General features: G+C 40.2%; 3 protein-coding genes across 8 annotated transcripts in view; 1 reads left to right on the plus strand and 2 right to left on the minus strand.

Moving 5' to 3' along the window:
* Window positions 1-21,651, plus strand: part of LOC129770691 (serine/threonine-protein kinase N) — a 222,466-nt gene that overhangs the window by 133,472 nt on the left and 67,343 nt on the right. For all 6 annotated transcript variants that reach the window (XM_055773669.1, XM_055773665.1, XM_055773668.1 and 3 more), the window contains one exon: window positions 17,588-18,027. In XM_055773669.1, the coding sequence (XP_055629644.1) occupies window positions 17,588-18,027 (440 nt within the window). The remainder of the gene's footprint in view (window positions 1-17,587; window positions 18,028-21,651) is intronic.
* On the minus strand, window positions 11,876-14,806 carry LOC129770693 (uncharacterized). Its single transcript, XM_055773672.1, has 2 exons — window positions 11,955-14,806; window positions 11,876-11,903 (listed from the first exon to the last, which is right to left on the minus strand). The coding sequence occupies exon 1, from the start codon at window positions 14,727-14,729 to the stop codon at window positions 12,291-12,293; it is 2,439 nt and encodes an 812-aa protein (XP_055629647.1). The 5' UTR covers window positions 14,730-14,806; the 3' UTR covers window positions 11,876-11,903; window positions 11,955-12,290.
* LOC129770695 (UDP-glucosyltransferase 2-like) lies at window positions 18,070-19,784 on the minus strand. The gene is made up of 2 exons (XM_055773683.1): window positions 19,537-19,784; window positions 18,070-19,484 (listed from the first exon to the last, which is right to left on the minus strand). Exons 1-2 carry the CDS (start codon window positions 19,732-19,734, stop codon window positions 18,102-18,104), a joined length of 1,581 nt encoding a protein of 526 aa, XP_055629658.1. The 5' UTR covers window positions 19,735-19,784; the 3' UTR covers window positions 18,070-18,101.

Genomic DNA, 21,651 nt, shown 5'->3' on the forward strand with positions numbered 1-21,651 from the left:
TTTGACTTTTGGCGATGAAGCTCCATCAAAAACCACTGTGTATCGCTGGTATAGTGAATTCAATCGTGGTCGTAGTTCGCTGTCCGACGAGTTTCGTAAAGGTCGTCCAAAATCGACTGTAGTGCCAGAAAACATCGATGCTGTGCACGAAATGATTAAGCAAGATCGTCATGTAACCTATTGTGAGATTGAGGCATCCCTAAGCATTAGTTCCACCAGCATATATGCGATTTTACATGAACACTTAGTTGTGCGAAAATTATGTTCACGTTGGATACCACATTATTTGACAATCGCTCAAAAAAAAAGCTCGTGTCGATTGGAATAAATGCTTTGAAAATTGGTTTAAGCGCATGCAAAAGTGTATCGATCATCGTGGTACTTTGTACTTTGTACTTTGAAAAACAATAAAAATATATTCGCAGCTTAACTATTTGTTTTTGTTCCTATTCCCGAAATATAAATAGTGACCCTCGTATAAACAATTGTAACAATGTTGAAAATTGATAATTAAAAACATTTAAAAATAGAAAGACTCGATAATAAAAAAAAATTGAGATCTAACAATTGAAAAATTTGGAACTTTTAAGGAACTGAAGAATTGATGAATTAATAAATTGCAAAATCAAATAATTGAATAATTGAAAAATTGGAAAATGATAATACGCAAAATTGAAGCAATGAAAAGTTTGGAAAATTTGGAAACTTCAAAAATTAAAGAAATGAAAAATTGGTAATTTAAAAAAAATTAAATTGAAAAATAAAAACAAAAACAAAATATGAAAATAAAAAATACTTTCCAACGTTGAGAAATGAAAAAAAATAAAAAAAATCGAAGAATCGAGGAATCAAATTTTTTTAAAACCAAGATCAGAACAATCAAGAATCAAGAATATGGGGGTCTTCGTAGCCACTTGGCTACGCGTTCGCTTACTAAGCGATCGGTCGTGAGTTCAAACTCAGGACCCTCAATTGACCATCTTTGTATTGTTATAGAAAAACTACGTCCACGCAAACATCATCAGCGATGGAGATCGATCCACGGTCGAAATTAGATCGATTCATCCATACAACTGCTCTGCTCTGCAAGAAACATCGGGCTGCTGTTCTATAAATAACCCAACAATGATCAATATCAACTGTCTCCGCTGTCCGGTCTGCTGAACAATGGAAGAACAAAAGAATACCCTTACGCCGAAATGGCTACTACTGTGTAATTTACCATAATGTAATGGAACAGAAAACTTAACGCCTAAATGGCTACTACTAACTACTGTGTAATTTACAGTTTATAGAAACATAAACATATGTACATGTACACAATTAAAAAAAAAACCGATTCTGTTACAGCTAAAATGCTAATGAGCCTAATAAATAAATAAATGGGATAAAAAAAAAAAGAATCAAGAATCAAGAGTCACTAGAGTGACTAGAGTCACTAGAGTCACTTGAGTCACTAGAGTCACAAGAATCACAAGAGTCACAAGAGGAATCAAAGAGTTTTGGCACCAACCAATTTGGACATTCTCTGACAGTCTATTGCAATAATGAAAATTATAAATTATTCATTCATTTAAATAGTGTTTTTTTTATCCCTTTTGTTTATTTTAGACTCATTAGCATTTTAGCTGTAACAGAGCCGAATTTTAATCGTGTACATGTCACATGTTTATCGTATCTATAATTAGCACATTACACAGTTGCCATTTTTCGGCGTTAGACTATTCCCTACTATACCATTGCATATGGTACACATTTACACAGTAGCCATTTAGGCGTATGAGTTTTCTATCTGTTCTTTCATTATCCAGTTAGACCGGGCAGCGGATACAGTTGTTGATCATTGTTGAGTTATTTATAGAACAGCAGCCCGATGTTTCTTGCAGAGCAGAGCAGTTGTATGGACGAATCGATCTTTATTCGATCGTGGATCGATCTCCATCGCTGATGACTGTTGCGTGGACGTAGCTATTCTGTAACCACACAAAGATGGTCAATGAGGGCCCTGAGTTTTGAACTCACGATCGATCGCTTACTAAGCGAACGCGCAACCAATGTGGCTACGGAGACCCCCATTAAATAGTGTTGAACTGAGAGCTTCTAATTTTTCATAACATTTCTGCAGACCGCAAGGCGTCTGAATCTTGAATCTAAATATGAAATTTTTAATTTATTCCGAATTAGAGATTGAGCGTTGTAATCGTGTATGGTCAAAAATGTAAGCTCCATCCTTTCATTGCATGTTCATCAAGAGAAACCAACGTGCGGTCGTCAGCCGGTAATGGCATAAAATCGGCCAATGGAAACTATAAGCGATATTCCTCCCCGCGCGTGGAGCAAAAATTCTCTGTGAGCCACCGATTTTATTTTTATTGAATATTATTTTTTCTCTGGAATTGAACGCATGGCGAGCGAGCAGCGGGAACGGGATCTTCGTGTATATATAAAACAACAACAGCAACAATAAACACACACCAGAGATGCCAGTTTTTTTTCCGTGTGACTTCGAAGACTTTCTATTTTAAGAGTTTCTGTGATTTTTCATTCCCTGCGAAATAAAAAGTTATATTGTACGTAAATAATCAAACTCACTGAATTGACTTGAAATTGTATCAATGTTTTTAATTTGCAGTAAATGCTCCAGCACGCAATGAGGATTGACAGCGTTTGCAGCAACCCATACAAATTATACTTTGTTAAATATGTATTTTTTTGCGAAAATAACATTTCGTTCGTTGAAATGCAACATTTCCAGTAAAAAAATTATAGGTTGAAATTTTTGTATTAGAAATAATCAATAATGAATTTTTGTTTTTTTTTTTGTTCGTTTGTGATCTATAGGGTGTCAAAATGAAAGAAAGTTCGGCTATTGTTCTTCGATACAAGCGAAATAAATTGTGAATAAAAAAAATTGCTAAAATTGTGAATAGTGTTTATGGTTTCGATACTGAAACAGTCATGTTCAATTTTGGTTTCGTCGATTCAATTCAAGTATTACAATGCATCGCAAAGACAGGCCCGTTGTCGAAAATTTCGATAAAATCGCAGTAATGATCGAAGCTGACCGGCTTGCTTGCACTGTTCCATTACCTCGAGTTAAGGACCGAATGTTCATCTGTAAATCGCTGCTGATTTGCAACAATATTGACCCATTTCTAAGGCTGATGACTGGTGCTAGCACTTGATCAGCAGTTATTTCTGAAGGGAGCGAAATATCATACACCGGAAACAAAAGCCCTTATAAATCCCTTGAGATTGTACCAAATTCCGTAAATTTTCGGTACGGATCATGTGCGTTACCGTACATATTGAACAAATCACGTTGATACACGGTTAACTCTGTAGATCTGGCATCTCTGTCGAACACCAATATGAATCCCAGCGAAGAACGTTTGTATAAAGTAGAAATTGAAAAATCGCATTGTTCGGTTTTCACGCGCGTTCCGCTCTTTTGCAATTGATCGTATTTCCTTTACGAGGCGGTCGCGATCCAGCGGCGGTGTATTTGTTGTTGGGCGCGATTCAGTCAATTTAAATTCAGAGCTGTGAATGGCGAATGAGTGGGAGTGGGAGTGTTAACGGTGCAAAACCACCCATATCGAAGGCAGCCGCGGCAAGGTCGACGAACTGACACATTATGATTGATTCCTCTTATTGTCATTTGTCATCTCAAAGGGGGGAAGCAATTGGCGAGATGGGAGCAGAAAATGAAAGACGCAAGCAATTATTAATAAGCTTGTTTCACGAATTGTTAAATCGAGCAGTCTTGATAAAATACCTTCAGACAGCAGCAAGCGACACCGTGACCTAAAGATTAATACGCCGTGAAACTGAGCTCATTCGCACACTGTAAACAGTTTAAATTACCGACCATTTCTTGTTGAATTTTATGTTCACATCAGCCACTCAGTATAGAATTGGTATCCCACATTCTGACGCCACCATATTTGAGTAATGTGGAGCGCGTGATGGATTTCAATATTCCGTGCGAGATGCGAACCCGTCGAAGGCTGCCTCACAATTCGTAAAATCTCGCAAGTTTAACGTGAGATTTTCCCACGAGCAGGTCCACCACCCCCTCAAATTACGCAGTCTATTATTAACCCAACAATGCCAATGTTCACCTCAAAATGTAGTTTTGTAAACTAGCCCAATTTAAGTGACCTCGTTAACAAAACCGTCACAAATTCCAAACGGAAATTCGAAGAAGTCTCTGCGAGAAAAACAAAAATACGGGAACATATTTCTCGACCATCAATTGAGTGATATAATTGAGCCATCGGAACGGCATGGGAACAGTTCGGGGAACAGTTGCACACCTGAATGGAAGCTGTTCACCGGAATGCTGCTATTGTGCTTTTCTCTCTTCATTCACACTCTTGGTTCTATGCTCTGGACCCAGTGTTGCGCGAACAAAACCTAGTTGTCTCAAAAAGCAAAACGGGCGGTGGTATGTTATGCAACTCAGCTTTCCATTGTTTCTGGTACAAGCATAGAAGCATTCAAATACACACACATACACTCTGGAGAGGAATTTGGTGGGAAAATGTGCACCATTGGCGCCGGCAATCGACCATGGATAATTGGTGGCGTAATTGAAATGGGAGATTATGTTGTAATGTGGATGATAAGGAAATTGAAATCCGTGGCACAGGTGTGTGTGTGTGATGTGAGGCAAACGTTTCCTGACTTTTTTGTCAGACTTTTTTTTTCGTTTCACGTGGTAGTTGGATAATAATTGGGGCTTTTTCAGTTCGAATAAGACATTGTTCACAAGAGTCAAACATTACTGACGTAAATCTAGCAAGCCAAACAGTGAGACGTGCTTCTTTGATTTAACCCTTTGCGGTCGTATTAAATTTCGGCATGGGTGTCGTGCTGGTCGGAATATTTTTTCCTTGAAAAGCAGTGATACATGCAAGATTATGAAAAAAAATTTTTTGACGTAGAACTACGTCTTTCAGAAAGGGTGGAAAATCAGAAAACAGGTCACGTTTTTATGAATTAAAGTTAACGTTAATAAATATTTTCACTGTGAACGAATTGTCATGATTTGCATACCAATCAGATCGGAAATTATCTAAGATTTGTTTGATATGCTATACATTACAATTCGCTAATCTCTAAACGGTTTAAATTCATGAAAACTGGAAGAACTTTCCCATACATTTGTTCTGCCGATTTGTGTGCTAACCCTACCCGTATTTCGAATGCTTATAACTCGAACATTTCCTAATAGATCGGAAAGATGTTTGCATCAATTTATAGGAAATATTTCTACGTGTCTATCACGATTAATAAAATGTTATTTTTCATGAGATGAAAAATTGAATAACTGTAAAATGTCAAGCGTTATCTAAACGCCCTAACTGCCAAGTTTTGACTGGCCCGAATTACGGTTTTCCCAACACCAACTTCAAAATCGATGTACCTGTGGAAATCCGCTTTGCAAATATACATGCAAGTCGAGGTTATTGTTGTTTCCACCGAGCTGTGATTCCCTAACACGGACTTCAAAATCAATGTGCCTGGGGGAAATCGCTTCGTCAAAACATGCAAGTCGGGGGTATTTTCTGGTGTTGAGTACTTTTGTACTCGCTTGTCGTTGTGCAGACCGGAATATGTTTTCCTAAAACGTACTTATAAACTGAGAAGCCTGGGAAAATCGTAATTTCAGATACTAGAGATGAATGAACTTTTGCGTTTCGAGAACTACGTAAACATGAGATGTGCAATAATTTTAGAGGGAAATGTAAAATACAATGATAGTTTGACAATTCTTCCCTTCACATATTTTGGTAGTCCTAGGCAACATATCAAACGTAAAAGGACGTTCATCAAATTTATTTGTAATGAAGAACATAATCTATTACAAAAATTTCGATGCATTCTAAAATAATATTCGAAGTGGTAAACAAGTGGATTGCACAATATAATTGCGTAGTTCTACGTTGAAAATATGCGGTGGTGTCTTAGATACAAGCCCTTACATTTTTTTATTTTTTTTGTGAACTATATACAGTCAACTCTCCCCAATTCGATGATCTGTATTTCGATATTTTCCCTAACTCGATACCTCCCTAACTCGATGGTCCCTTGGATATAGAGTTAGGGAGAGTTGACTGTACAGGGTTTTCCATTGCGGGCTTCCAAAAGTATACAGCCCTGCGCAGCCCATAGCTGTCAACCAAAACGTCATATCGTTAGTTGAATGTCTGCCATTTTACAATATGGATCGTTTAAGCATCGCACAACGTGTTAATTTTGTTAAATTATACTATAAAAATGATGAAAAAGCGGCAAATGTTTTTCGAGCGTTACGGACGGATTTTGGTCGTCATGGACGGCCTACAGAGCACACAATCGCTAATGTAGTGCGTAAATTCGAACAAACTGGATCCGTAGCGGATATTGTGAGACCTGTGCATCATCGTAATGTGCGTTCGGCCGAAAATATTGCTGCTGTTGCTGCCAGTGTGGAGGATGACCCGAATGTTTCGATTCCACTGTGTGCTCAGCAATTGGTAAATTTTGCATTTGGACTTGCACCTACATCCATGTAAAGTCCAACTGGTACAAAAATTAGAGCGTGGTGACCATGGAATGCGTCGGGCATACGTCGATTGGGTGAACGAACAACAGCAGCAAAATGCTGAATTTTCTGCAAAATGCGTCAAATTTTCTCCAGCAATGAGGCACATTTCGAGCTCGGTGGCTATGTGAACACCCAAAATTTCCGTATAGGGGGCTTAGAAAATCCACACGTGATTGTTGAGAGGCCATTGCATCCGCCAAAAGTCACTGTTTGGTGCGCATTATGGTCTGGTGGAGTAACTGTGAATGGTGAGCGCTATGGCCGCATGTTAAACGATTTTTCTTTTGCCACAAATTGAAGATATGGATACGGATGACATGTGGTTTCAGCAGGACGGCGCCACGTGCCACACAACACGACCGAACATGGCCATATTGCGAACGAAATTTGAGGGACGCATAATTTCGCGTTTTGGTGCAGCCAATTGGCCGTCCAGATCATGCGATTTGAACCCGCTAGAATTTTTTTTGTGGGGTTATGCGAAAGATCGTGTCTAAAGGGTGTGTCACATCAAATTGCATCACGGAAAAAACGCTGTAGAAATTCGCCCAGTAGACCGATCCTTTTGAAAATTTTAGACAGTAAAATAAAAACTATTAAACAACTTTTGGCATTTTCTTTTTATTCATACTTCGAGCCCAAGCCCGTATGCTCGCACCTTCCTCTTTACCCCGTCCATAAGGTTCTGTACAACGTCAGGTTGTAGTTTTTTTTAACAGAAATCCATTTTCTCTTGAAGTTCGCCTCCGATTTGACAACTTTTGGGTTCTTCCGGAGGGCCTGCTTCATAATCGCCCAATATTTCTCTATTGGGCGAAGCTCCGGCGCGTTGGGCGGGTTCATTTCCTTTGGCACGAAGGTGACCCCGTTGGCTTCGTACCACTCCAACACGTCCTTTGAATAGTGGCACGAAGCGAGATCCGGCCAGAAGATGGTCGGGCCCTCGTGCTGCTTCAATAGTGGTAGTAAGCGCTTCTGTAGGCACTCCTTAAAGTAAACCTGCCCGTTTACCATGCCGTTTATCACGAAGGGGGCGCTCTGCTTTCCGCAAGAGCAGATCGCTTGCCACACCATGTACTTTTTGGCAAACTTGGATAGTTTCTGCTTGCGAATCTCCTCCGGAACGCTGAATTTGTCCTCTGCGGAGAAGAACAACAGGCCCGGCAGCTGACGAAAGTCCGCTTTGACGTAGGTTTCGTCGTCCATTACCAGGCAATGCGGCTTCGTCAGCATTTCGGTGTACAGCTTCCGGGCTCGCGTCTTCCCCACCATGTTTTGCCTTTCGTCGCGGTTAGGAGCCTTCTGAACCTTGTATGTACGCAGGCCCTCCCGCTGCTTGGTCCGCTGGACGAATGAACTTGACAAATTCAGCTTATCGGCGACATCCCGGACCGAACTTCTCGGATCACGTCTAAACTGCTTAACTACGCGCTTGTGATCTTTTTCACTGACGGAGCATCCATTTTTGCCGTTCTTCACCTTCCGGTCGATGGTTAGGTTCTCGAAGTATCGTTTTAGTACTCTGCTGACCGTGGATTGGACGATTCCCAGCATCTTACCGATGTCCCGATGTGACAACTCCGGATTCTCGAAATGAGTGCACAGGATTAATTCACGACGCTCTTTTTCGTTCGACGACATTTTTCCAAATTTACGAAAAATTGACAGTGAAGCATGGCCAACGTGATCTATACACGAAAGTTGGAAAACCCTGTATATTAGGGTGGTAATGGATGCATGGGAAAAATTTCATCATCGAATTTCAAAAACCGACCATGTTCATTATATTTATTGGCCATAAAAATGATCTGTGCAAAGTTTCAGCTCGATCGGACATGATTTAGGGGTGCCTCAAAGCGCTCAATGTTTTGATTTTCTGATCCTCGAAAATCTTCCAAGGATGTTTGGAAAATCGTTTTTTTTTTAAGTCAAATGACTTGAAAATGCATGAAACGTCGAGATCTGACGTCATCTCGAAAAAAAATTTTTGGCCGAAAATCGACCTTTTGGGACTTATATTTTATAATTGTTCTCCGTGTCAAAATCTTTCGAAACAGTCTCCAAGAGTCAATCATATGAAGTATAATCAACACATATTTTTATTTTTATTCGTTGAATATTAAACACTTTTATCATTGATACAATAAATGTGTACTTAATGCCAGCAATGTGTATTCGAAAAAATCAGCACTTTTCACTTCAACAGAGATTTTTCTACATGAGATTATTCAGATGACATAAGACACTGATGCAAAAAATTATTCTACTCTTTCAAAACAACTACTTCAACATGATTTAAACCAGTAGTTAATCAAATAATAATTTCTTTGATCCGAAATGATCAAAACTTTTTATTATAGATGAACAAAGATTTTACCGCTTGAGACACTCATGCGATTATTCAAATAACATGAGACATTTATGCAAACAGTAGTTCTGATACTTATGAACACTCTTTTCCATCACACCAAAGTATTACATGGCTAAATTCTGCTGTTATGATTTTTGTCCTACATTCCTATGCATTCAACGCACTGTGCGTTGTCTTGTGTGGGTGACTACTCTGTTTGATACTGAGTTCCGTTATCTATTACTCATAGGAGCACCGTATTGATTTGTGAACAGGTTCACTAGACATCAAGCTTCGTTTTGGAGAAGCATAAGCTTATACTTGGTTGAGCAAAATATAAGATTAGCATGGTTTCTTGCTGTGGTGGCTGAGGGCGGACAAACGACCACACAGGGTTAATACTTGACGTATAGATTTCTTTGTTGGAAACCTTTCGAGTTTAATAAGAAGATCTGTATAATTGAAAGGTTCGAAAAGGTTACCAAAAAGAAATACGGACGTACGACTATGTCTTTCATTTCTATACTGTGGTGCTAGTTCAAAGTTTCGAAAACGAGATCGTTACGCCGGATCAACAAGATTTTGAGCGTTAATACCTCCTAACCAACTGAACAAAATGGTTGATAACGACCTCATTGGAAAGATAGATAGTTAGAGAACCGCGGTGCAGTTTATCCTCGAAAGCGAGTTTCATAGTAATTATCGTGGTCTTCTCGAAATTCGTCAGTGAGGGGTAGACTCTTTGCTATTTTGTTTTGGTCATAGCTTTCACAATATCTGACTACGGATATACACGATCTTGTAGATGGATACTTTAATGATTTCTGTATTGATACCTCATTTTTGGTACTTTATTGCGTTATCCGCGCTGACTTTGCCAGACTATTCCGCGGATAATCGGGGTTCTACTGTACTTATTCACTCACACTTTCTAAATATTCATTCATTGAGAATTAATTCAGATGCAATTTCTAACAAACGATTGCCAAGCCAGCGGTAGTCCTACGTCCACCTTGCGGTTATATCACAGATATATCCCACTTCTAGTTTTTGATTCTAACAGTTAGGTTCCGATGCCATGTTCTGAAAACCTTATTCTAATTCTTATTCAGACTCCACATCCTAGAGCCCAAATTGAGTTTCCAAATTGCAGGATCACTCTTCAGAGATTCTAAATGCGATCTAACAAATGCTACACTAAGTTTTCAAAGAGTGTTTTCGAAGCCGATTGGTTGCGCGTTCGCTTACTAAACTAACGATCGTAGGTTCAATCCAAGAACCTTCCCTTGACAAACTTCTAAACGGTCTTTTTCAAGACTTAAAGCAAATGAACTTGACAGTAAAGAGCCTGTTTAATAGGGAGAAAACATGCCTCGTCGATAGCATGAAGTAGCAAGACGTATACTGTTCGCCTCTCCATTACTGTTAACTGGAAATTTTTTTTTGTTTTAGATTTTTTGTTTTATTTCACTCATTATCTGCGGCTCGTTACCATTTTGTATGTGTAACAATCACGAAAACTTAAGAAATCATTAACATGAGATGCGAATAATGGAGTTTGAGGCACTACACATTATTATTATTCACACATTTACGCATTAGCTAGTTGTCCCAATCCTGTCGACGTTAGAGAATAAAAATGAAAATATGGGTATGAAAATATAAATATGAAATCAATCCAAAGTTTTTTTTAAAATAGTTTTAACGTTAATCATTATTTTAGCTCTGAATGGATTCTGATGGTTTGCATTTCGATCGATTCGTAAATTCTCAACAAAAAAAAATCGATTCATTATACATAATCAGACGAGCCTAAATCGGACAATGTTAATAGAGAAAATATTGCAATCTAAGCTCCGTCTATTCATTGAGTATAATCAAGTCATTCGCGATATCAAATAACAGTTTCCGCAATTCATCAGTCAACTAGCGACCAGACGACAGCGGGGCTTTCAGAACCTTTCTCAAGGTCGAGTGTTTAGTTTAGTTTTCCAAATTGGTCATTTCGCTCGTCTCGTCTCGTCTCGCTCCAGCTATCAGGCAGCAGTTTTCCTAATGTTGATACACACAGCGTTTTTGCTCGATTTTAATCAAGAATGAAAGATAGATATCGCACAGTATGATGTAACTTTGTGCGTCGATTTGCATGTAGTGCTCTGGACAGCGAGCAATCCACAGTACATGTTAATGTTTAGAATTAATTTGACAATCTACTCAAATTGCTTCAAAACGTTCGCGCTGCTCACACGGAGGAAGCATTCATTAATTCTTCTTCTTCTTCTTCTTGATCTTCAATGGCACTCACGTTCCTAGAGGAACTCTTCTTTATTTGTTTGTGGCCCGCGACACCATAACTAACACGTGTTTGTGGCCCATATGAAAAAAAGGTTGAGTACCGCTGTCTTGCACTAGGATTGAGAATTATGACCAATTTTTGGTTTGGTAGCTTGACGAAATTTGGAGGGTTTATTAAGACCGCAGTTTTGATAACTGGATCGCTGAAATTAAATCGCTTTGAAATCTGTTTCACGAGTTCAATATAAAAATCAAGACAAGATGATTTGAAGGTCAGCTTTCTAGCTGCATGCAATCTTCAGCTTCTCCTGCATCGACGTAAACATCCTCGGACTTCTTCAGACAGTCTTCTAAATCGTACACAACAAGGTTCGCTTATGCTGAATCGTTGCACGTAGCTTCCCACACATATGTTACCCAACATGATCAACAATTACATTCTTGTCTAATTAGAAAGTTCGCAAAATTCAGAACATCCTGATTGAAAAGTAACATTATTCATGAGCGGTAGAACAAAGTTTAGGAACAGCATAATCGGTTTAGCCATAGGATTGTTTAAATGAGTCAATATACGATTGGCGGATTGATTATTGTTGGAACGGGAGTAAATATCCTTTTAAGCAATCAAAGACCGTGCGTTCTTGGTGATAATAGTGCTAAAAGCTATAATATTTATTGTAGTTCAAGGATTATACTTATTTTATATCCACTTACATTAATACTATCCTCCCTTTTAGGTTATATCCACAAATCAATATGAATTAATATAAATATAAATATTCTGTAATTCATTATATAGATATGTTTCAATTTAAATTCAATAATTTAACTTGCGATATAATGACTCACTTGGAAAATCGTGATAAATGTACACTAATATTTTAGCCAATGTATAATTTTAATATTTTTGCGTACTCAGTTCACTACCTCGTGCTATAGAATGAGACTTTCTTTGTTTTCTCATATTGCGCTCCGTCATGCGTTGACAGATAAAACGCATCGTAATCGCGTTCCGCTACGACCAAGGGGCTTACAATTCTCGAACCGTAGTTAGTGTAAATCTCGGTTACATTTCCCCGACCCGTAAGACTGGTCAGAGACCTCAAGACCAGTTTTACTCTGCTTTAAATCCAATCGCGCCAGCTTAGCTACTGGTCGCCGTACTAGACCCGAGGCTGTCTGCACCATGGCTTGTCGAATTCGGCCGTCTTGGCCAGCGATGACCTCCAGTACCCGTCCTCGTGTCCAACCATTCCGGATGCCATCTTCGACCACGATCACCAGATCACCAATGCAAATGGGCTTCACGTCATCGAACCACTTGGATCGGCGCGTAAGAGTGGGAAGGTATTCCCGGACCCATCTACGCCAAAATTGGTCCAACATCACCCGTCCCAGATTCCAATTACTTCTACAGGCAGATTCAGACTCCGCCAATGCTTGTGGTCGTTGAACCACGCCGCTAGAGCTCAGGAGCAAAAAGTGATTGGGAGTTAGAGCTTCCTGCTGTTCTACCTCCAACGGAATGAATGTCAATGGTCGTGAATTCACCACGCATTCGGCCTCAACTACCAGCGTAATGAGTGTTTCTTCGTTCGGAGTTCTAGTAGTGTACATGGCAGCCAGTGCTATTTTCACTGATCTCACTAGTCTCTCCCACGATCCGCCCATGTGTGGAGTTCCGGGCGGATTGAATACCCACTTGGTATGAGCGTTACTGAAAACTTCTGCCAATTGGTCATCAATCTTCGACATCTCTCTGCGCAGCTCGTTGTTGGTCCCCACGAAATTGGTGCCTCTATCGCTATGGATTTCAATCGGTGCTCCACGACGGTTTATAAAACGCCTCAGGGCCATTTTACATGACTCTGTGGAAAGAGAATGGACAACTTCGAGGTGCACTGCTCGGATGGTGAGGCACGTAAATAGTGCTATCCACCTTTTTGTCTCGCTTCGGTTCACACGTATGAGAGTTGGGCCGAAATAATCGAGGCCGACGTACGAGAAAGGACGCTCGTACGCACTCAGCCGGGCCGCTGGAAGTGGTGCCATTCGTGGTATTTCAGGAACAGCTTTCCTGATTCTGCAGAGTGAACAAATCTTCTTGATCTGTCGTACAATGGTGCGGAGATTAGAGATATGAAATCGCTGTCGCACCTCATTGACGACGGTTTCGGCGTTTGCATGTAGGTATTTGCGATGGTACCACTCAATTAGAAGTTGAGTTGCTGGGTGCTCTTTTGGCAGCACTATCGGACACCGGGTATCGTAGGATACACATGTGGCCGCTACAATTCTGGTGTCCAAACGAATTACTCCGTCAGTATCGAGAAATGGCGATAGCTTCCGGAGTTTACTCGTACCGTGCAGCTTTGCCTGCTTATCCGGGTGCTTGCTCTGAGCTGCTTTAAGCGTTTTCATCTCCTCTGGATAGCTTTCCCGTTGAATTTGCCGCCACAGACATTTTTCCGCATTGTAAAGCTCTTCTTGCGTTAATGGCCCAACTTGCAGCTCCCTTCCTTTCGCTTTCAGCATAAAATTCTCCACGTATCGTTGCACGTACCCAATTGTCCTCCAAAGACGTTGCCATTTGGAAAACCGTGACCAATCAATGACGACCTCCCCATTTATTGTCTGGTGGACTAAACACGATTTCATCTCCTCAGTCGTCGTTTCTAAGAATGGCTTAACGTCCGCTGGCCATTGTTCCTCCGGCAATAGAAGATATTCTGGCCCAGTAAACCAGCGGCCACTTGTTGATAGGCAGGGTCCTCGGCCCCACTTCGATGCTTCGTCTGCTACATTTTCTCTAGATGGAACCCAACGCCATTCTTCCACCTTCGACTTCGATAAGATTTCGCCAATACGACATGCAACGAATTGCCGATAGCTGCAGTGGTTGGCATTGATCCAGGCCAGAACTGTCCTTGAGTCGCTCCAGAATATACATCTGTCGATCGGGAGTGAGTGGAAATTCATAATGGTCTTTCGCAATCTCACTCCAATGACTGCCGCCATGAGCTCCAGCCGCGGGATAGAAAGCGTTTTGAGGGGAGCAACCTTGGTTTTCCCTCCAATGATTGCACATTGAATTTTCTCGGAGAACTCTGCCCGTAAATATGCTACGCAAGCATACGCATCTTCCCCAGCATCTACGAAGATATGCAGCTGCAACGACGAAATATCTTTCACGGATCTTTGCGGGAAGTAGCAACGTGGGATGCTAATCTGGTCTAAATACTTGAATTCTGCTGTCCATTGAGTCCACCGTTCACAAAGCTCTTTCGGTATCGGATCATCCCACCCTGTTTTCGCGCGCCAAATCTGCTGGATTATGATTTTTCCGAAAACGAGGAAATGAGAGAGTAGTCCGAGTGGGTCGAAAAGGCTCATAACGGCCCGCAAAATCTGTCGTTTCGTAGGATGTGCTTCCTCTTGTCCCACTGAGTAGGTGTATGTGAAGACGTCTTGCTCAGGACGCCAGTACATCCCAAGCACGCGCTCGGTTGAGCTAGCCTTATCCAGCAGAAGGCATTTTTCTGAACCAGGATTTCTTTCCCCGACCCGTTTTAGGACGTCTTTGGAGTTAGAAAGCCACTTTCGAAGATGAAAACCACCGCGTGAGTGAACGTAGCTTACATCCTGTCATACTTAACTTGGAACGAAAAGAATAGCTAAGCTCTTCAAATCGCTTAAGATTCCGACTAACAGCTGCTCCAACGAAAGTCATCTCGTTGCGTTGCGTTCAACGTTTTTATAAATTTTGGTGTCTATGTATGTACTGTAAAAAAAATAATTTTTAAAATTATATTTGAAAAAAATCTGTAAATTCTGTATCTTTGCTGAAAATTTTTAATTCTGTATCTGAAATTTGGCGAAAAATCTGTAAAATACAGAATAATCTGTATATGTTGCAACCCTGCGAACATGTGATTCGCTCAAATTCTTTCAATTTAAATTCGAAAAGTTTTTCATTCAATAACTGATTGTTATCGATCGCGAATCGCACATCGTACAAAAGCAATTTCAAACGGGAATGTTCGAAATTACTCAAATCAAATGATAAATTTAGAGCGGGACGAAGTGCGCTGGGTCGGCTAGATCTATTAATAAAATCGATTGTTTATTCTTTCAAACATAATTGAGTTATTCTAACAACACATAATTTAAGTATGAGTTCTTTAGTAGAATTTATCGATGGCCTTAAAAAGGCGAATGACTTACGTGGGCTTGTAGAAGCAGTCGATGATTATTCATTCATTTTATTCTTGTCCTCGCGCGAATCATACGCAAGTCATTGTCTCACTGTCGATGCACGCACCGCGATGATTATGCATCGAAAATGTTATTCTCCATTGTATTATAGAGGCTTTTTAATCCAACCAATCAGCTAACTCAGCGGTTTTTTCGCAGCTAATGCACTGGTTCACAGGCGATTATTTATTCGTTTCACCACCAACATTATTCCACATTTCTCATGAACAAAACACAAAATTACAGTATCCAGTTCAACCCATCTCTGACAAAACACAAAAACAGTAACAATATGTGCGTATGATGCAAAAATAACTAAGCACTCTTCACCGGACAGCATATAAACTGACGCGGTGCATCATCCTATCAGACTTCCACCTCGGAATTGATGTCGCGAACAAAATCGCATCGCACACCAACAATAAGAAAGACTGTTAACTGTTCGCTGGCTGGATTAAGACTGTGTAACAGAAATCATCGAAAATGCACGTTTTTACGAAGAAAAACTTTAATTTTAAATAGTGAAATTAAAAAAAAGTTGGTTTATGCGATGAAAGGATGTGTTTCCATAAAAGAAAAGTTTTGATTGAGTTTCGTACTAAAGTAGAAACAGCGTCACTAAAAGGTTATAACTCGATAAATAATGAGAATTTCGAAAAATCCTTCCATGAGCATTTTCTTACATGTTTAAACTTCCTTCTTATGAAGGAAAAATAGATTTGTTTATGTTTTTAGACTAGAATACCCCCTTAAACCTCCCGTCCCGGAATATAGCACTCAACAGCCCCGCCCATTGTCTCAATTCACAGTGTCGAGAGCTACCCAGACTGTAACTGCTCTGTGGGTTAGTTTTCCACACCAAACCAGGGAAAAAGTCATCTTAACATCATTCAGATAATAGAGAATCTGACAAGATATACTCCCATATGTGAAATTTCTCAAGTGAGATACCGACCAAATTGTGCGTTGTAACCATTGCTGCCGAAAGGTATCGGAGTATCGCGTCTACTTCCCATCACATGAAGTAAAAATCGAGGACTTTGATAGCCGAATCGTGCCTGACGTATGAATCTTTCGAGAGTGAATGTGATGGGAGATTAATAATGCTTGCTTCGGTGATGTTTACGTCAGGCTTATTTGAGTGCGATTTGTGCCTGAGCCCAAACCTGCCTATAATGCGTCATTGGACACCATCATCACGTTCTCTTCGGCAAACCATTCCATTGTCTTCCTTTGGCCAAAACAGAACGGGTTTGTCGAGTTTATGGAGGGAACGGCAGCAGACGTTCCTCCAGGTATTCCTTGACGAATATATCCTGGTTGGTGGTCCGGGGACGATGAAAATGACGCTTTCCAACCGCAGGTGTGGAGTGTCTGCTAAATTAGGTGTTTCGTGGGAAATTTGGATAGTTTCATAGTCTGAGCTGAACTGAACATAGACTGAAGAGCAAACGTTAAAGTCAAAATGAAAGAACTATTCTACACGCACATACTTACAAAATGTGGGGTTTTCGGATTTCTAAAAATTGTGAAAATTAAATTGTAGGTGTATTTACAATACAAGTTACAATCCGGGATATTCTAGATTTTTCACTCAGATTTTAAGTTTCAAACATCAGATTTCTAATTTCTGATTTCTGATTTCCGATTTTTGATTTTCGATTTCTGATTTCTGATTTCTAATTTCGGATCTTTGATTTCTGATTTTCGATTTCTAATTTCATGGATTAGAGGTCGAGATCCTGAATTTAGATTCTCATATTCACAACACAAAATTCCAGATTCAAAATGTCGTTCCATTTTTCAGATATTGATTCTCATTCCAAATTCAACTTCAGGTTCAAAGAATTCATACCGCCTTGTTAAAAAAGCTATCGAAAATAAAAATCGGATCCAGCTCCTAAATAATGAGACACTGTCCCGAATTTCTATCCAAAAATACGCTTATGTCATATTTGGACTCCAGATTAAATTACCAGCCCAAATAAGAAATCTAAACTTCCGTTGAAATATTCGATATTACGATATTTGTACTTAAGAGCTAATTCCTTAATTCTAACTCTTTTCCCTATCCTTTCACTTTCTACCCACAGACATGATCCCATCGCCAGTGACCCCGAGTGGACCGGAGTTGACCCCAAACGATAAATTGCTCACCTCGTTGGAAAAGCAGCTCAGCATAGAGACCAAGGTGAAGAACGGGGCCGAGAATATGATTCAGTCGATCTCCAGCGGCCATCACGGTCGCGACAAGAAGCTACTGGCCGAGGCACACCAGATGCTGGCCGATTCCAAAGCAAAGATCGAATTCCTCCGGTTGCGGATACTGAAGGTTCGCCAGAACAAGCTCAACAACAAGGTGTCCGAGGAAAACGGTGAAATCAAACCGCGCGAGCTGGAAGGTTCGCTGGAGGACCGCATCGACGAGCTGCGGCATCGGTTGCGGATCGAGGCAGCGGTCGTCGACGGGGCGAAAAACGTTATCCGGACGTTGCAGAGTACAAAGACGATCGACAAGAAGGCTCTACAGGAGGTAAGTACAGGGCTTTTTTGTTTCTCTCTGTATCAAATCAAATTGTGGAACATTTTTCTATATTTCTTAAATTCTCAATTCAATTTTTGCTTCCTCTGTATGCGGCGAATCAGTTTTCTTATACCTACGACTAAAAATTTAAGTATTTTGAACACAACATACGCACCCAAAAGTAGGACCACAATAACGTCCAACATTTGTTTTTGAATAAAGTTCAACTCCGCTCCCTGATAATGTAGATGGGGTGCTCCCTTGTGCCGGATCACGTACTCAACCCAGTAGCATGCTAAGTCCAGTGCCGTTTGGGGTCGATCCCGATAGATAACGGAAGTTTCCTTAGCCTTCTGGCGGAACCTCGAATTAGTCAACACCTCATTGAGCGACTCGGTGAAGGACTTCTCAGCAAGTGTCGCATAGTCCACCCCAAGTCCTAGACCTTCTCGCACCATTCCAATTACATTGCCGGACTGCTCGGCGAAGATTGGAATTCCGAGCACCGGCACTCCGTGGTACCGTGCTTCGGCCATTCCTCCTAGACCCCCGTGTGATATGAACAGGACTACGTTTTTGTGAGCTAGAATATCATCCTGTGGAAGCCACTTCTGGGTCATAACGTTCGAAGGTTGATTCGGGATGCTGCCTGATTCCCACTTCCAAAGAACTCGTTGTTTCAACTTCCCCAGACTTTTCACGAACACTTCCAACTTCTCTGCTGGAAGATCTGTCGATTTGAGGTTTGACCCCAGACAGAAATATACGGCACCATGCTCTGCTCCGTCCAACCACTCCTGAATGTCGCGCGGCAGTAGATCAGGCTTGGCTTTAATTTGTAGACCACCCACCTCGACGACGTTCGGCAGATATGGTCTTGGACCGGCCTGCGAATAGTGCGTGTTGAGCAGCAGTAGTGACACATTCTTCCGAACGTCGTCGTAACTTGGATAGCGATCGGATGGGAAGTTCCAATTGTAGTAAACTCGTTGCTTGTAGGTCGAAAAAAGTACGAACACATTCTCCGCCATGCTGACCAGGAAATTTTTCAACCGAGGCATGAAACTCATTGAATCCTGCCGACCGAGCATCGCACTTGGTACCGTGGATATCGACCTTGGGTTGCCGACCAGATCGGCTGTAATTTTGGAGAGCCCAGAGCTCCAAATCGCCACCGTGGGGGCATCGAAATGGGGACCTAAACCAAGAACGTAATCCACGACGAAGATCCCAACGATGACTAGATCGAATTTCTCTTTCTTAAGTTCCAGAAACTGGGGATGGTTTATGGTGTTGTTGGCCGATTCCATCGTCTTCTGCATCATCACTGGGAGTGTTTTGAGTGGATTGTTTACTCCCAGAAGAAATTTCTTCGTCAATTCACTAGCGTAATCCTCTCCCGGAATGGTTACTTCGCGATAGTTTTTCACCGGCTTCGGCAGCTTGAAGGCACTGACCATTGTGACCTGAAACAAAAACCATTTTCAACTCACGAAAACAATCAATTCACGCACCTACCTGATGACCACGCTCGGCTAATCCTTTGAGCAAATTTTGTCCAATGATCACATGTGATCGACTGGGGGTCGGGAAGATACACAGGATTTTCGCCGAATCAGCCGTGCCCAAAAACGAGACAAACACACAAAAAGTGCACAACGCCCAGGGTATCGGTGCTGTCCCCCGATTAGCATGGGGTGAAGTCGTCGGCTCCATGATATGATGTTATTCCGGTCTGATCTCGACTGTAGTAAACTATCGACTACGAACAGAATGATTGAGTGCGAGAGTAGCTATGATTATTTTATATGGTCGCAAGACGGTGTGTCGGAAGCTAGTTTTTTTCTCTAATTGTAGTGCTAATCATTGCGTATTTTTCACAATCCTCGAAATCAATGAACTTTATCATTCATTAATGAATATAACTTAGAGAAAGATTCTTTAAAACGTTTTTTTAAAGATCGATTTTTTTAACTTTAGAATACAGCAATTCCTTGAAAAAAAAAATAAAAAACCAAAAAAATAAATACAAAAAATGTTTCAAAGATGTTCATGATAATGAAAGCTCCTTATTAAAATCCTTTCTTGATTTTTTTCTCTAGATTTTGGAATGTTACTAAAAACGTAAAACTGACAACTAAAAAAAATGAAATCGCCGTCAAACTGACGTATGAAATTAGAAAATTCATTTAATGGCCGAATTCGCAACGTATGAGCAAAAATGTCAAACTTCCAGAACTTTTTTTTAAATTTGTGTATCATAGTAGTGAAGCTAACGCAAACTTTGGGAAATTATCAAATGTTTCAAAACAATCTGAACGGGCCTGTTTAACTTACAGCATGTGCAGCTGAATGAACTTAAGAAATCCGAAATCTACGAAAATGTGCATGTGGTAAACAAGATGAATATCGCAGCACCTCCCAAACACGGACATCATATTCGTGTATCGGCACTGGTAAGAATTTGTATTGAAACACAGTAAAAATACAAATGCGTTGGCGCCATACTTTCATTATTTTCGAAATTTCGAAGCACTTCGTTTGTACCCCTTATCAGTTCCAAACAGTACCGAAATATATGAAGAAACATCGCGGGGAAGCTGCTTTGGTATATTTTGTTTTATATTAAATTCAATATTTGAGTTTTTTTACAGTGTGTTAATACAACAACTTTGTCGAACACCATACTTCATTCAGACCGCTGGATGTCGAGTTACAATTTTTTGAAAAAAATATACATAGAAAGTGGTGTCCAGGACACGACCACATTGTTGACGTAGAACTACGGAGTTATGATAATCAATTCGCTTTTATCACCTTCAAATATAATCTTAGAATGTATCGAAACTTCAATATTTTAAAAGGGGTAGCATTAGAAGTAATTCTTTAGCAGAAAGTTTCAATGGCCCTGAAAAACCATATCACTTGTGTGGTTTTGTAATACCAGTTGAATACGATTGATTCATGATTCATTTTGTCCTTGCGTGAACAATATACAAGCTAACCATATGTCGCCATAGTGCGCACTGCACTAACTATGTATCGCAATAGTTTTTCTCTATAAGCTGCATTGTGTTAGAATGTTCATTAGAATATCTTTAATTTTCTGTGAAAATGTTGAAAATTGGTCGAGTGGCTCATAAGTCACAAATTTTCGAAATACTATAAAAAACAAAATGCATAATTTTCGAACCATTGGATTTTCTCAAATTTTAACGTCTGCAACACTAATAAATGAAGTTCGAATGAGCTAATATTTTGCATAGGGTATATTATCGTGCAAATCAACATTTCACAACAAGTTCCGAATAAAAAATCGAGATAATTATTTTTATTGGCACTTAAAACCATATGTTTCGTCTCGTACTCCGAAAAAAAATCCCAGAATGTTGATTTTTGATAAAAAAAATTTGCAATTTTAAGACATTTGGCATCACCATTTTTTTCGAAAACCCCCATTTCCTTTACTCCCTCCTTGGGTGATTTTTCGATTTTCAAAAAACTTAAACTTTGACCGCTTTGCGCCACTCTCCCATAAGTCCCCGTTACGTTGATGATGGATATTGACGATTTGCTTTAAGCAACTTAAGTATCTAGGTACTCAAGTACTATTTGTTGTCATTTTAAATAAAA

The sequence above is a fragment of the Toxorhynchites rutilus genome, chromosome 2, assembly GCF_029784135.1.
Source record: "Toxorhynchites rutilus septentrionalis strain SRP chromosome 2, ASM2978413v1, whole genome shotgun sequence".
NCBI lineage: Eukaryota > Metazoa > Arthropoda > Insecta > Diptera > Culicidae > Toxorhynchites > Toxorhynchites rutilus.